At 49.3% G+C, this 15,789-nt stretch overlaps 1 protein-coding gene across 1 annotated transcript in view; it reads left to right on the top strand.

Moving 5' to 3' along the window:
- Positions 1–15,789, top strand: part of LOC144153110 (uncharacterized) — a 29,823-nt gene that overhangs the window by 10,202 nt on the left and 3,832 nt on the right. The window contains exon 2 of the mRNA XM_077684769.1: positions 12,325–12,407. Within this exon, the coding sequence (XP_077540895.1) occupies positions 12,325–12,407 (83 nt within the window). The remainder of the gene's footprint in view (positions 1–12,324; positions 12,408–15,789) is intronic.

The raw sequence follows: 15,789 nt of genomic DNA, 5'->3' as shown, positions 1-15,789 counted from the left end.
AATTTCTAGTAGGTGCGTCGGGATGTGCAAAATGTCTGTACATACATATCCAACCAATTGTGTGCAGCAGTCGCCAATTCATAACATAAGATTTATTGCTACAAACTAGAGAAACTACTGCCGCGTAGTTTCTAGACACCACTGTTTAGTTTTGTGTGCTCAGGAGTTCGACTTTCATCCGCGTGTAAAGTGAAGTGAATGTTCACTATCTTCGTCATGAGGGCTGGAGTCAACGTCACAAATAAAAAACCGAAGACGACTACAGCTTCTAGCTGGTCTATACTCTACCGCCACACACCCTAGAAACTCGAAACCCCTGGCCATACCTTAGGCTGCGAGTTATAGTCGTGATAGTTGCAGTGTCTTTTCTTTGGCAGCGGGTCATGGCTTTGAAAATGGCAAGGTCAAATGCCTTACCTTCGGAGGCGAGTTATGGCCGTGACAGTGGCAGAATATATAGCCTTGCTTCTGCATGGCGCGAGGGCTTACCTTCCGCGGCGAGGTATGGCACCAAGATTTCTGCCATCGGCTGGACTATAGATTTCGCCCTTTGGCTGCCCCAAAATTTCCGCCATCGGCACTTTTTTCCGAAACTTTGGTCATCGGCTGGACTATTTAAGTCTTGGCAGTTTTCTGTCTCAAAATTTTCGTCATCGGCTGGGCAATCGCCTTGGCACTTTGGCCCTCCCGCTGTTTTCGCCATCGGCTAAACTATAGCCTTTAGTACTTTCGCTGCCCCAGTTTTATTGCCATCGGATTGCCTTGGCACATTGGCTTGCCCAATATTTCTGCCATTGACTGCACAATAGCCTTAGTACTTCTACAGCACCAAATTGTTCGCCATTGGATGGGCCATAGCCCTGCCAGTTTGGCTGCCGCAAGATTTCAGCCATCGGCTGGTCTATATAGCCTTCGCAATTTGGCTGTCCCAAAATTTTCACCATCCGCTGTACTATAAAATTTCACTGCCGCAAAATTTCCGCCATCAGCTGGACTAAAGCCTTGGCACTTTGGCTACACCGAAATTTTTGCCGTCGACTGGACTATAGCCTTGGTACTTTGCCTGTCTCAAAATGTTCTCTATCGGCTGTACCATTGCCCAGGCAGTTTTGGGAAAAAGTAACGATTGCGGAAATTTTTCCCGGGGAAGCCAAAGGGCGAAATCTATAGCGCAAAATTTCTGCCATCGGCTTGGCACTTTGTCCCGAAATTTTGGCCATCGGCTCACTTTGGGTGTCCCGAAATTTTCGCAGCCGGCTAGGCTGTAGCCATGGCGGTTTGGCTGCCCCGAAATCTTCGAAATGGCTGTACTTGGCAGTTGCCATTTTCGCCATCGGCTGGACTATAACTTTGGCAGTTTACCTGTTCAGCTGGATTAAAGCCTTCATACCCCGGCTGCCGCAGAATTTTCATCGGCTGGGCAATAGCCTTGGCACTTTGGCTACACCGAAATTTTTGCCATCGGCTGGACTATAGCCCAGGCACTTCGACTGTCCCGAAGTTTTCGCCATTCGCTTGACTTGCAGTCTTGGCACTTTGGCTGTGCCGAAATTTTCGCCATCGGCTGGACTATAGCCTTGGCACTTTGGCTGCCCCAAAATATGCATCATCGGCTGGTCTCCTCAGTACTTCCGCTCCCAGAAAATTTGCACCGCCATCGGCTTGACTACAGCCTTAAAACGTTCGGTGCCCCCCCCCCCCCCCCCTTTTTTTTTTGACATCGGATGGGCTGTAGTCTTGGCACTTGGGCTTGCCCAAAATATCTGCCATTTGCTGTACATTGGCCTTAGTACTTTTACGGCCCAGAAATAGTCGCCATCTGCTGGACCATATGGCACTTTGGCTGCCCAAAATTTCCGCCATCGGCTGGTCTCGTTAGTACTCGCTCCCCGAAAATTTGCGCCATCGGCTACTTTGGCCGCCATCGGATGGACTATGACCCTGGTACTTTCGCTGCCCCGAAATGTGGGCCATCGGATCCTGGCTATAGCCTTGGCACTTTGTCCGCCCCAAAATTTCTACCATCGGCTGGTACGTACTTTCCCTTTGGAGAGGCGCATCAACTGGCTAGAAACACCACATGGAGGATGTAGTCATGAACAATTGAAACGCGATCACTAAAATGCGAATCAGAATTTAGTGACAGCGAAAAATTTTGGCGCAGCCAAATGCCAAGGATAGTCCAGCCGACGGCGAATATTTTGGGGCCGTGAATGCAGGTCATTGTACAGACAATGGCAGACATTTTGGGCAAGCTAAACTGCCAAAACTAGTCCATCCAATGGCAAAAAAAAAATTGGGGCAGCGAAAGTACCAAGGCTGTCTAGCCCAAGGGTCGGCAACCTGCGGCCCCTGGCACGACGTCAGAACTCCCCCATCTTCTAGTCACTGTCTACCTGGAGGCCTACATGGCAGTTTTCACCTTCTTGTTTCTATATCCTGATTCCTATTCCAGTTTTGTTATTTATATTGCAGTTTTGTACGTTACTTTCAATTTGCTGAATTTTTTTCTCTTCCCCACCCCTTGGCACTTTGGTTGACTCAAAATTTCCACCTTCGGCTGGACCATAGTGGGAGTACTTTTGCTGCCCAATATTTTTGCCATCGGCTGGGATGTACCCTAGGCACTTCGGCTATAGTGAACTGGAAGAGTTCACTGTACTTTGGCTGACCCGAAATTTCCCCCATCGGCTGGTACTTTACCTGTGGGAAGTCATCAGCTTACTGGAGGCACCACATGGAAGATGTGATTGGAGGATGCACAGTCATGGACAAATGAAACACAATCACGAAAATAGCACGATTTCTTTCCGTGTAGGTAACACATGCATGGATATGGATGGCTTAATTACAGTAGCAAAATTGGGACATGTAGCTTTCCAAGACCTCAAAGAATAGTAGTTTTAAATTTTGAGTGATCCGGCTCGTATTTTTGTGTTGCATTTCATATTTCCACGACCACCAACCTCCAATCGTTCAATCACAAAATTCTTTCGCTACTGATTATGTAGAAGTGATGCACATTATGGGGATGCTGGTATCTGTTCATGGTACCAAACGGGCTTATGTTTAACTATACTCTCCAGGAACATTTATCCAAGGCACTTATTAAACCGAAAACTAGTATCTCTCCGCGTAAATACAAGCGTGCATATCTTTGGTTTTCTTTCTACCTTTCCAGGATGACCTTCTAAAACTCTGTTCTCTGCTTGTAGCTGCACTGCAGACATGGCATAAAACTGCTGGATGGTCACCTGTCTATCCTCCTCACCAGATTAAGCCGCTCTTCCTCTTGTACTGCGCACGCAGCTTTAGCCCCATATGGTGTCACAGCAAAGCATGTGCGGAGGACTGGTTGAGATCTATGTGAGCCGTGACCCAGCTGAACATGTAGTCACACAGAATCTTCAAGCCAGCATTTCCAGTAGAAGTATGCGAATATTCAAAACTTCAAATACTTCATGCATAGTGCTTGCCATTTAATTCGCAGTGCAATTTTCGTCGTTTGAAGTATTCGAATATTTGCATTTACAATTAATAGAGCAATAATAGCAATAGTCTGCATTGTCCCACGACCTGCAAACTTTCAAGCTTCACTGCACGGCTTGACCCTTTGGGATGAATTTCTCGCACGACGCCAAGCTGCAAGCTGATAAATAAGTGTATATATGCTAACTACGGTGCATGTCGTCTGGAGTGTAGCACTATTTGTGTAATATTTATTAGATAAAAATATGCTTCGAGTGAATACAGGGACTAGGAATCAAGAGTTGTTACTTATTGGCTTGCAGTGACGTGATACCAGCCACTACCATGCCAAGTCTTCGGTTACTGGAGGGACACGCAAGGTATACTTACAGTGGTAACAGGCACTGAAGCACTGCTTGTTCCTGATTTTAAGGCCCATGCCCGGCCTGTTCCTGCTTTATAAAGCCCCAGCCTGACCCGATCTTGTAACACATAGTCTTAGCCCAGCCCTGGCCTCTGTGTCCAGAAATGAGACCCATCTGGGCTTGTCATCTCAAGCCCAGGCCTGGCACAAGCCCAGTTATTTATTTCTAAGCCTAGGGAGGGCCCATGTATGCATGCCCAGGCCCGGGCTTAGACGCTGAAGGAAATTTGTTCATTATATTAGGTTGAGTGCCCTTCGTAGCGGGCAATCAGGCAGACGTGTGTACAGCAGTCATAGATTGAAATGTGAAAATTTAGGGTTAAGTAGTACTTTAGCTTCCACCATCTTCAGTTCCACAACGGCGTAATAATAGCTCGTATTCGTACACCAGAGCCACCATCACCTTCATTGATCAAATTCTTGGGGATGTCACATTTGCCTTGGGAGCAAGTTGTTATGATGAAAATTTTGATGCCGCGTTTTAATCCGCAAGTAGTAAACTTACACTGAAGTGCTTTACCTGCAGTGGTTGCTCAGCAATGCTGTTTCCTTAGCACACGAGTTCAATTCTGAGCCACGGCAACCGCATTTTAATGGGAGCGACATGTAAAACACACATGTACAGTCGGGGACTTAATTTTGCAGACCACGCGAGCGCGTGGCAAAAGCCACCGATGCGCGCTCTGGAGGCCCGGCGCCTGTTGTCGAGACCGCAGCGGCGCGCACGCGCGTCCTGTTTTACTCGCAGGCACGCCGTTTTTCTGGCTTCCTGCAGGGGTGCTGCAACGGTCATTCAAGCACCGCATAGCGACGCCTTTGTAGCATTCCTTTCCTCCAGATGGGGCCTGACGTGACGATTGCGAGGGCTTTGGCGCAAGTGCGGCTCGCGTCTTGATAAACACTTGCGCGTCATGTTTTATTTGTTTGTTTTGTGCTTTATCGTTTACAGACGATGAGACTAGCGGCTTGCGAACGGCGTCCACGAATGAAGCTCGTACGAAGCACAGTCTCACAGTACCGCGCTACCGACGACGAAATGCCAGCTATATGAGTAGCGAACCTTTATTCACCTTGTTTATTGTGTAACTTGGCCACTGAACACATATTCCACATCGCTCTCCGCTGCCCATAAAGTAGGCGATTTTTTACGTACTCACATAAATTGTCTGTTCGCTCTGCCCGTCGCATCTGTAAAAATGGCACCTCGGGCTCACATTCAATGCCGTAAAATTATTCGCTACTTTTGAGAAGCTGTTTTTCAAAGGGACCTTTGCCGGCTTACGAATAGGCCAAGAGATGCTGTTAGCCGAGGAATTCGTTCCTACGGGGGTGAATTGCTTCAAGGCCGGAGCAATTCTTCAAGGTCGGCTTCCATTGATTGATTGTGAGGTTTTAACGCTCCGATGCTACAAAGCCGATAAGGTGCATCGTAGTTGAAAGCTCCGGATTAATTTTGATTACCTGGAATGTGTAACATGCGCCGAAATCCCGAACACACTTGAGCATTTTCTCTTTTCTTCTCCATCAGAAAAGTGCCACCTTGCAGATGCCCAGCGGAGCGGAAGGACAAGGTCAGCAAGAAAACAGAAGGACAAGCTGATTGTTTTTCAGTGATTAAACACCCGTTCATTAGCGACAAGACATTTCAAAGGCCCTAAGTAGCAATTAATATTACGGCGAAAAGTAGCGAATAAGGTTATGGCGTTCTTCGACGGGAACCCGCCGTGCCGTTTTGAATAATGCCGACGCGCCGAACAAACAGACAATACATATGGGTATGTCTTACAATCATTTTTAAGTAAGGAAGTGGACATTAAAATAAAACAAAGTTTTTTTTTTTTTTATCAAACTTGCAACTAGCCTACTTTATGAGCAGCGGAGATCGAGCTGGAATATACGTTCAGTGGCCAAATTACACAATAAACAAGGTGAATAAAGGTTCGCTATTCATATAGCTGGCATTTCGTCGTCGGTAGCGCGGTACCGTGAGACTGTGCTTCGTACGAGCTTCAGTCGGGGACGCCGTTCGCAAGGCGCTAGTCTCATCGTCTATAAACGATAAAGCACAAAACAAACAAATAAAACATCACGCGCAAGTGTTTATCAAGACGCGAGCCACACTTGCGCCAAAGCCCTCGCAATCGTCACGTCAGGCCCCATCTGGAGGAAAGGAATGCTACAAAGGCGTCGCTATGCGGTGCTTGAATGACCGTTGCAGCACCCATGCAGGAAGCGAGAAAAACGGCGTGCCTGCGAGTAAAACAGGACGCGCGTGCGCGCCGCTGCGGTCTCGACAACAGGCGCCGGGCCTCCAGAGCGCGCATCGGTGGCTTTTGCCACGCGCTCGCGTGGTCTGCAAAATTAAGTCCCCAACTGTACATATACATATGCGCAGATCTCCAGGTCGTTTGAATTAATCCGTTGCTTGCTACGGCGTTCCTTGTAATCGTATCTTTGGTATGTTATACCCGAAAGTATAAAATGTTAATGCAGTACATAAAATGCCATTAAACTAAAAGTACAGCGACTATCAGATAAAGCAAAAAATATTTCGTAAAACAATGCACACAACATTGAGAAAGCAGAAGAGCGTCGAAGTTCTTTTTAACGTTCTTTTTGATGCTCTTTCCCACATTTGACATTCGAAACATTAGCGACCCCGGCTCAAGGCTTCGAGCCCAAGCCCACCCCAGCCCTGCAACAATGAGCCCGGGCCGGTCCCGGGTCTGCTGGTAAACGCTTTGGGCCACTCGGCCCTGCTCACGGGCCGGTCCGGGCCCAGGCTTTCAGGTTAGCTCGGCATGGACTCCGTGGCCGAAGTACTTCTGCCGTTTCTGGATTGTCTGCCCGAAACAGTAGTTCCCTATGCCTCCCATCAGTGTGGCTTTGACTGCCCAAGCTTCATTCTGTCCTAGTGGTTAAGAGCCCTACGCCGCAGACCACCTACACCCTGCCTCTGCCACACAATGACTGGTCTGTGGTGACTGGAAATAGGGATTTTTTTTCTCGGTGTTCTTAGATATGTTACCTTTCCAGCGGTTTCCTCAGGACAGCAACAAAGAGTACATGTACCAAATGTTCCCTACCAGTAGGAACACCTGACATTTCCCCATATGAAAAACAAAACACTTCGACCACTTCAGAAGCTTGGAGTCCATTCGCGCATCACTTGCAGCTACTACAACAAGAAAATGGAGTGCTCTACGTAGACGCCTCTCTTGTGAAAGGAAGCAATCGCGCAGCGGTGGTGGTCACCGATGCAGAACGACTCATCAACAGCGCGGCGGTAAAGACTAAGGAGCCCACGACAGCGGAGGAAGTGGCCATAGCCCTGGCGCTCGTTCAACCGGGCGTCGGGGTGGTGGTCACTGACTCAAAGAGAGCCTACAGCGGTTTCAGAAAGGGGGTGATCTCCTTAGAGGCAGCCACAATACTATCGAAAAAGAGGGCACCGGGCCGAGCCATAGAGCTCACATGGGTGCCTGCCCATACAAAGGTAGCCGGCAACGTCATCGCTGACTACCACGCCCGAGCAATGACCCTCCGGGCAGGGCAGGACACGGACACCCCAACTCCGGCACTCACATATAAAGAAATTACGAACGAATACAAAGACGAGCGGCGTACCCTCCCCGAGCCACACCGCACCCTGACCAGGGAGCAACAGACAATACTCAGGCGCATCCAGGCGGGGTCACTAGCCCACCCCGTCCTGTTGCATACATTTTACCCTGAACACGAGGGGGACCGCTGCCCATTCTGTAAAACAAACAGCGGCACGCTCGCGCACATACTGGCGGAGTGCACTGAACTAAAGGCCCCTATACCCCCCCACCCTCCCTCCACCCCCCCTACCCCACTCCACGAGCGATGGGAGACCTTGCGGTCCAGCCCCGCCCTGCCGACCCAGCTCGCGCTGACGGCCAGGGGCCAGGAGCTGCTGGCCCAATACGGTTCCCGCGACCTGGGAACCGCTCCGTCTGGCGTCTGAACACGCCTCGAGCTCAAATAAAGTTACTACTACTACTACTTGCAGCTGCGATTCCATGCATCTGCTTTAAGCAGATGATGTCGCCCTCGTTCAAACTACAGGAACACCACTGCACCACCCACTTCTTTTCAAAATGACTAGCAAAAATAGAGAGTTTTAGCAGTCCGTCCGTTCCGTTCGTTACGTTGCTACCGAGTTGACCGGGACTGGTCTGCGCCTGCGCGTGTGGAAGGGCGAGGAGGCACGGACATGGTGAAGGCAGGCCCGTGGAACTAATCCCCCTACCGCGACATATGCCCAAGTGTCCTGACGGGTCCCGGTCAACACGCTAGCTACGCACGTGACGGAACGGCCGGACTGCTAAAACTCTCTATTGTTTCCTGATCAGACTGTAATAGTCTCATTAAAGTTCTCAAAATGTCAATCACCGGTCTATACAGCAAGCTGCCTAGCAAGCTTCAACATCCCTCCATTGAAGATCTCTGAAGAGCCATTTTCATCACTAACAAAGATTAAGCTTCCAGAACTCACTTCTGCCAATTGACATTCCATCCACCGAGCACATGGATGCCACCATTGCCCGTGCACATCACCAGCTAGCATACCCCCAGCGTGCCACTTTGAGCAACAGACGTAACACCCTGCATACACTAGACATCACTGGAGTTCAGCAGCTTAGAGCACTGTGCCCTTGTACAGCTGCCATACTGCAGCTCCCTTTCTGCATGACTTACAAGTGTACAGTGCAACCTTTGCAATGCATGGTGAACTGTGAACATATTTTTATTCGCATTTTGCACTATTTTTTACACAATGCTGGAGGCCGCAAGAAAAGAAAAACGTCTCTTAAAGGCAGCTTGACCGAGCAGCATGCCCCCCGCATTCGCATCAACGCAACACGGTGAAACACCAGCGAGCACTTGGCCAAACAGAGCATTCATAAAGAATAACAATGCATAGTAGGAACAAAAAAGGGGTGTCACAGTCATGCCAAAAGGCTGGGCGCAAAATTTAACAGACACACACTTTATACACAGCAGCATAGAGATAAACAAGGAACATTGTTAGGGATATTAGATTTGGGCATAAAATGAACAAAAGACGTGGTCAATAAAATAGGCTGAGGAAGTTGACAGCTTACAAAGTTGCATATAAATGTTGGGGATGAAGTACAATACAGATAAGATACGCAGTACATACCAGCACAGCACACAAAAACGATCAGCACTATGGAAATGGGCACTGCATGCGCAATGGGTATCGGGAAACAAATAACCAGAGAAATTTGGTACAACTGATATTGATCAATATTTATGACCAGTACAAGGTAGCCATGTGATGACTTGCAAAAACGAAAACTGCTTCAAAAGTGGTGTTTTTCAGCCAAAAATGCCTCTCACTGAATATATTAGCCTTGGCAGTGTGTTCTGTAGCATATATAACTTTGCTGTTGCATGTTTCAGAATATTTAAAGGCTTCTTGATTAGTAAACGACGATTTATGAACAAACGTTGTTGAGTAGTCAAAGAAATTAGGAACCAGGCCTCTTTTCTCAAACTGTAAATTCTCTCTCTGCATGAGCAATGTCCACTCTGTAATAAGTCCCCAGTGGAAGCCAAACCACGAAAAAGTAAAATGCAGTGCTTTCAAGGATAAGGCATGGTCACATAAACTAAGCCAATTTCTAGACCCCACCGCAGCACATCGTCCTAGCTTTTTCATTTGGATGGATTTATTATTTCATGGTCCTATGCTCTCAAGTAATATTTTGATATAAACAAGATGACAGCATGATGAACTTGCGTCATTTCTTTTAGCTTCACACAAAGCTCCTATAATATCTGCTATTCACATAATGGTCATGTCATGAACTCCACAAAAACTAAGAGGTTATGGCCCCAGAACAGCGCATCAACAACAATTGCCAAAGAACCGCAACAGACTGCTTAGTGATGACACATGAAAGGTACGACCACAAAGAAGTGAACTGTCAAGCAACGCCGATTCTTTTGCGTTGCGTGCTGCTGTACATGGGAGAAGTTGCGACAAGTGTGTAAAGTGGTGAAAGTGTTGGGACGAAGTGACTGACAAACAGTGTGCACTGAATCATGAAGAGTGTAAAATGGGCATGCTCTTTATGTTCAGGAAGACAAAACATCATACAACCCCTGCTTTGCTGCTGACATTACTCAAGCTGGTGTTTACAGAAGACGGTGGTCGCATAAAGTGGCAGATGGACGCAGCTATAGAGAAAAGAAACGGTCAAGAAAAGTGATTGACATCGTGTTGTACCCTATAGCAGTGGCATGATAAAAAGAAAACTATCGGAAGTAGCAGTTGTGTGTCTGCTAAATGACGGGAGGCCATTTCTGTTTGATGCTGCCATCTTGAAGGGGAAGTGAATTCCAGACAAATTTAGGCAACCCAAGCTGGCAACAACTACCATACTTGGCCCGTAAAAGCAAGAACCACCTTCGTGCAGAAGGTATGTTGAATTGCCATCTGCTCTGGTTATTCTGAAGAAATGACTGATAAAGAGAAGAAGGTAGGCAACGCATTGACCTTTCTGTTTCTGGTTATTAAAGTAAACTACCTAAATGACACTGGCGGAAGTAGAACTGCAAGAGAAGCCTGGACAACACTTGAGAAGATGCACTTAAAATTTGAACTGGCTGCACGAGCGGCTACCGGAACGATGTTAACAAGTCGGAACGCCACTTCTTCTCAGCTCCCAGAGACACGATGCTTCTCTTGGCGTGGAACAGAGCGATTCCGCGTGCCGACCGGGAACTTGCAACCAAATCAAAGGTGCGTGATCTGCATTTTCATGACCAGGACATTCAAAAGTGTTCAAAAGGTGCCGAAAGATTTCCCGAATCTTCCCTCGTACCTGTTGAAGCCGCCGGAAAAAAAAAAAAAAACCCCGGAAACGAAAGGAACGTAGCACAGGCCAAACAGTTAGCCCTTCAGTGTCGCCTTCTGATGAGGTTCAGGGTGAAGATGCGCAAGACACGCAGACCGTTTGCAGCGCAGATTTTAAGGAAGTCACTTTGAGTGACCTGGAAGGCGTTCAGCTGCCATCTTTGTGGCGAATGCTTACTCTCGAGGACAGCGACAGGAAGTATATGGTGCGTTTCACTTTTACAACACAACGAAGGCTCCCCAAATTGAAAAATGTGTTGTGGTGGGGACTGAGAACACAGCCACGGCAAGTGCTCTTGGCCGCGTGGTGACGGCGTTGAAGAATGTGAGCATCTGCACATTAGATGACCTAGCCAATCTCATAGACCGAGTTGACCAGCTCAATGTCTGCCACCGGCTGGAAAGAGTGAAAGCTGTGAGCTATGCACGCAAGTGCAAGGTGCTCTCTTCTGAAGCGAGGTGCACGCCGTGCCACAAGAGAATGAAAGAGCAGCAAGTTCGAATGCTCCAGAAGCAAAAAAGAGCGTTGCACAGACAGAAGAAGGTAAAAAACCTTCACAAGAAAGCAATAAGAGCGGCATCTGCAAGAGTTTCCTTCATGGCTGAAGTGGACGACCCAAGGAAGCAGCTCCAAAGCCAAAAACCTGTGGCCATCGAGGAGGCACTGAGCTCACTGCCACCCATCCAAAGGCTTGCATTTCAGACGTCACTGCAACAGGTGAAGGCAAAGGGCCCACGAGGCGTCTGCTACACCAGAGTGTGGATAATGAACTTCCTTTTACTTCGCATCACAAGCCCACGAGCATACAACCTTCTGCGAAATACAAAGCTGCTTCCCCTTCCAACGACCAGCCGCTTAAATCAAATTCTGTCTGGTGTGCCTTGCGAGTATGGCTTTAATGAAGTTGCCCTGGAGTCGATTCAGGCTTTTTTCAAAGACGTACGTCCTATCGAGCGGTGTGGAACTATTGTGTTAGACGAAATCAAGTTGCGGGAGTCAGTTGATTTCAACAAATCAACGCTGAACTTCGATGGGTTCGTCAACTTTGGAGGCCCTTCCGGAGAGCAATTTGCGGCTGACCATGCACTAGCGATTATGTTCATACCCCTTTTTCATGCATGGGTGCCGCCAGTAGCCAGCTTTGCTACGAGAGGGGCTACCCCAGGCTTTCAACTGGCCAAAATAGTTGTCGAGTCTGTGCTGAAGCTTGAGAGCTATGGGGCAACCATCATAGGTGTTGTGAGTGATGGTGCAGGCAACAGGTCGATCTGGACTCACGTTGGAATATCAGGCAAGCTGTATCAACCAGTAAACAAGGTCCCGCACCCAACCCTTGAAGGAGGACGCTCTCTTCACTTAATGTGCGACGTGCCCCACATAATGAAGTGCGTGAGAAATCATCTTTTGACCCCCACATACGGGAAGGTAATGTCCGCCCTACTTTTCAAAAAATTGTTGCACCTGTTAAAGTGATGCTTCACGAAGCTCAATGCTCATGCTTTGTTAAATTTCTTGTAGGCCGGCTCTGACTTGGTGAACTTTGAGCACTACAAGAAGCTTCATGAGACCGAGGAGAACCAACAGCTAAAGGTGTGCCCAAGGTTGACGGAATCTCACGTCAGTCCAAAAAAGCTTCACAAGATGAACGTCCGTCTTGCAACACAGGTATGACAATAGCGTACCTCCTTCTTTGCATGGCTTTGTGTAGAGCCACTAAATAAGCTAAGCTGACCTAGTCACGAACGTGCGCTTTGTGCATTGCGAGCATGGATCGCCAGTCAGACGCAGCACTTTTCGAAGCTGCTGCGCAGCTGCTTGACTCCGACAGCGACAACATGGAGTACGGTGATCCGTGCAGTGACTCTGACGACGAGTTCGACAACGTACGCATTTTGGTAGCGTGCGCGTTGGTACGTGAAGACGCCAATCGTGTGCCTGGCTACGAGCACGTTGTCAGCAGATACAACGAGCAAGAATTCAAGAGGCTTTTCAGGCTGTCGAGGGAGACGTTTGATTGCCTGAGCTCCAGATTCAGTGCTTCAGCCTACTATCTGAGCGCAATGCAAGGCCGTCAACAAATATCAGCTCAGAAGATGTGCCTCATTGCGCTTGTGTACATTGGCTCGCAAGTGTCGATGTATGCGATCGGAGACAAGTTTGACATGACTGAGTCGTCAGTGCATGCCTGTGTCACACGAGTCATTCGCTTCCTCCACGCAATCAGCGCTGAAGTCATCAGCCCGCCAAGTAGCGTGGAGGAAGTGACTCGCATCAAGGCCAGGTTTCTAGCCAAGAGTAGTGGAAAGGGCCCTAGGCATGCTATTTGGGTGCATCAACAGGTCGCACATCGAAATACCGACGCCAAGTGAATTGCTCCAGTCATATTTCAACTGCAAGAAGTGGCCTTCTATCATTTTGCAAGGCATCTGTGACGATAGAAACAAGTTCCGAAACGTTTTCATCGCGTTCCCGGGCTCGGCGCACGACACCCACGTCCTGAGAAAGAGCCTCTTCTTTGAACGCACAGCCGTTGAATGCAGAGAAAGCTACATTCTTGGGGACAGCGCGTACCCCTTGATGCCGTGGCTCATGACCCCATTCAGGGAAAACGAATGCCCATTTCCCACGTGGAAAAGCAACTTTAATAGGCAACATAGCCAGCACAGAGTGGCAATTGAGAATGCCTTCGGGCTCCTGAGAGAGAGAGAGAGAGAAATGACCTGTATTGATTCGTCCTGCGAGAAAGGTGCGGGTCAGGCCACGCAGGGCTTCGCCGCACCTTGTCTAACTACCTGCGCTAGGTAGCGGGCGGAGCCCGAGGCGTCGTGCCCGGCCGGCCGCGCGGGTTACTCGGATCGCCCGCGCCGTCGCCGTCCGTTCGACCCCCGCGAGGGCCGGGAGGCGAGGGGCGCTGGCTTTCCTTTCGCCGTTGCAGCGCCAGAGCTTCCTCGAGCCGCTGGACGGCCCTGAGCTGGTTGCCGTGCTCCGGGGAGCCGATCAACTCGCGAATGTCCGGCGGGAGGCGGTCGCCTCCGTCGCGCGCGCACTGTTCGTCCTGAAACAGCGTTTTAGGAGGCTCTACTTTGTAGACATCCGAACTGTTGAGAAATCCTGCTACATTGTAATGGCTGTGTGCGTTCTGCACAACTTGTGCAACGACGAGAGAGACTTCTTGCAGGAGCTGACATCATTGCGCCATGATGACGATGTGGGCAATGACGCCTCCGAAGGGGACTTCGACTGCAACCAACCAGGCTAGGCCCAGTCTTTGCAAGATTTCATTGCTAAAAGAGCAGTGCTAATTGTGGACACCCCTGCTGCGCCAACGCAAAGTCGACATGAAAGTGCCTTGTGCTAGCGCATATCCGACATCACTGAAACTGCTATATTGCTGAACTGCGTCGACTGTGAAAGGCTCGGAAGTGAGAAAGGGTGGTGCTCGCATCATGCGCAAACTATGTACATAGAGAACATTTGCATGAAAACAGAGTTGGCTGTGCTAGAACATCTGCATGAAATTAAAAAGTGTGCAGTCCTGACATGCCAACTTTATTGTTTGTTTCACTTGTCCTTTTTTGCAAACAGATCTATGAGGTGGTCAAATCCCTGCATTCGCTCCTCGTAGCGCTTTCCCTTTGCCTCTTACCACTGCTGGCGGGCTTTGAAGGCCTTTTCCCTGGTCTCTTCTTGCTTCGCTTTGGCCTCCCCCATCTTTTGGAGCGTCTCCAAGAGGGGACCAAGCTGCGACCTGCTGTGCCTCACTCTCTTCGGTACGGGGTCCCCCTTGTTCTGCACCGACACGTCCTCAGGAGGTCCACCTCCTCCACCCTCAATCGGCACTGGCAGGTCTTTGGGGGGTCCCCAAGGAAGTGCCCAAGCCAGGGAAGGGCTCAAACTGGCAGACCAGTTCTGCCATTTCTCCAGTGCCGAGCTTAATGTTGAAAAATCAGAGGGTACCTGGTTAGGGAGCTGGGAATGCAAACCACGCAAGTGCTTCAACATACAGTGGTCTGACCACGTTGAAAGATATCTGGGTGTAAAGACTGACGTGGGCCAGCGTTGGCGCCGAAAGTCGATGAGCCAGAATGGAAGCCTCACCCAGGGAGGAACCGGAACATATCAATTTACACTAGGTCCTTTTTGTGCAACAAGGTGGCCTACCCTGCGATTCTGTATGCTCCCTACATTACCACTCTTGATGCAGGCTCAGTACTGAGGCTACACCTGTCATGGGTGGTGTTTGGCGGTCCCAATACGAACCGATGTGCCGCACAAATCTCTTCTGGAGCGTGGAGGGGGGAGACATTGGGCTCACAAATGTGGAACTAAAGCTCATAGTCCAGCGCTTTTTTATATTTTCACCACCAGACTCGCCCATTCCTTAAAGCGGCCAGCCAAAGCCTAGGCTCCCTCCACTTGAGGCCGTGGCTCGCCACATCGATTTCTGTCGATCACAGCCCCTGCATCTCGGGTTCCACAAAGAGAAAGCGAGTGCGGTGGCCCCCCGCAGACGCTGTTTTCGAGGGAATATCTGCTCACCGTAAAGCCGCGAAAGCTATACTGGGACTTGGTAGCACAGACACTGCCACCATCCTGTGCACCGTCAGCCACCGGTCCCTTAGGGTGGTGACGATGTGCTCGAGCTAGTTAGACAATCGCCCATTCCAGTTGGCACAAAGGACTTTTTCTTTTGTTTTCATGCGGCAGTGTTGCCAGTCATGGCCCGTCAGCAGGAGCGGGGCTTCTTCCTTCCCTGGGGCACAGGGTGCCTCCTATGAGGAAAGGGGAGCGTTCCAGTTAGTGAGTGTAATTATAATTATGTTTTTGTCGTTGAGGTGGCGGACGCAAAGAAGAAAGAGCTGCTCACGAGTGCCTGGACCCCTTCCGCCAATTTTCCATTCAAGCCAACGGGCACAAGAAACCTGAAGTTCCAGTACTGGTGGTTGCAGCGATGGAAGTGGTTGGTCTACTCAAAAGCTGAGA

The sequence above is a fragment of the Haemaphysalis longicornis genome, unplaced genomic scaffold, assembly GCF_048455015.1.
Source record: "Haemaphysalis longicornis isolate Haplotype H1 unplaced genomic scaffold, Haemaphysalis longicornis Haplotype H1 scaffold_9, whole genome shotgun sequence".
Lineage (NCBI taxonomy): Eukaryota > Metazoa > Arthropoda > Arachnida > Ixodida > Ixodidae > Haemaphysalis > Haemaphysalis longicornis.
This window is presented reverse-complemented; position numbering and strand designations above follow the sequence as displayed.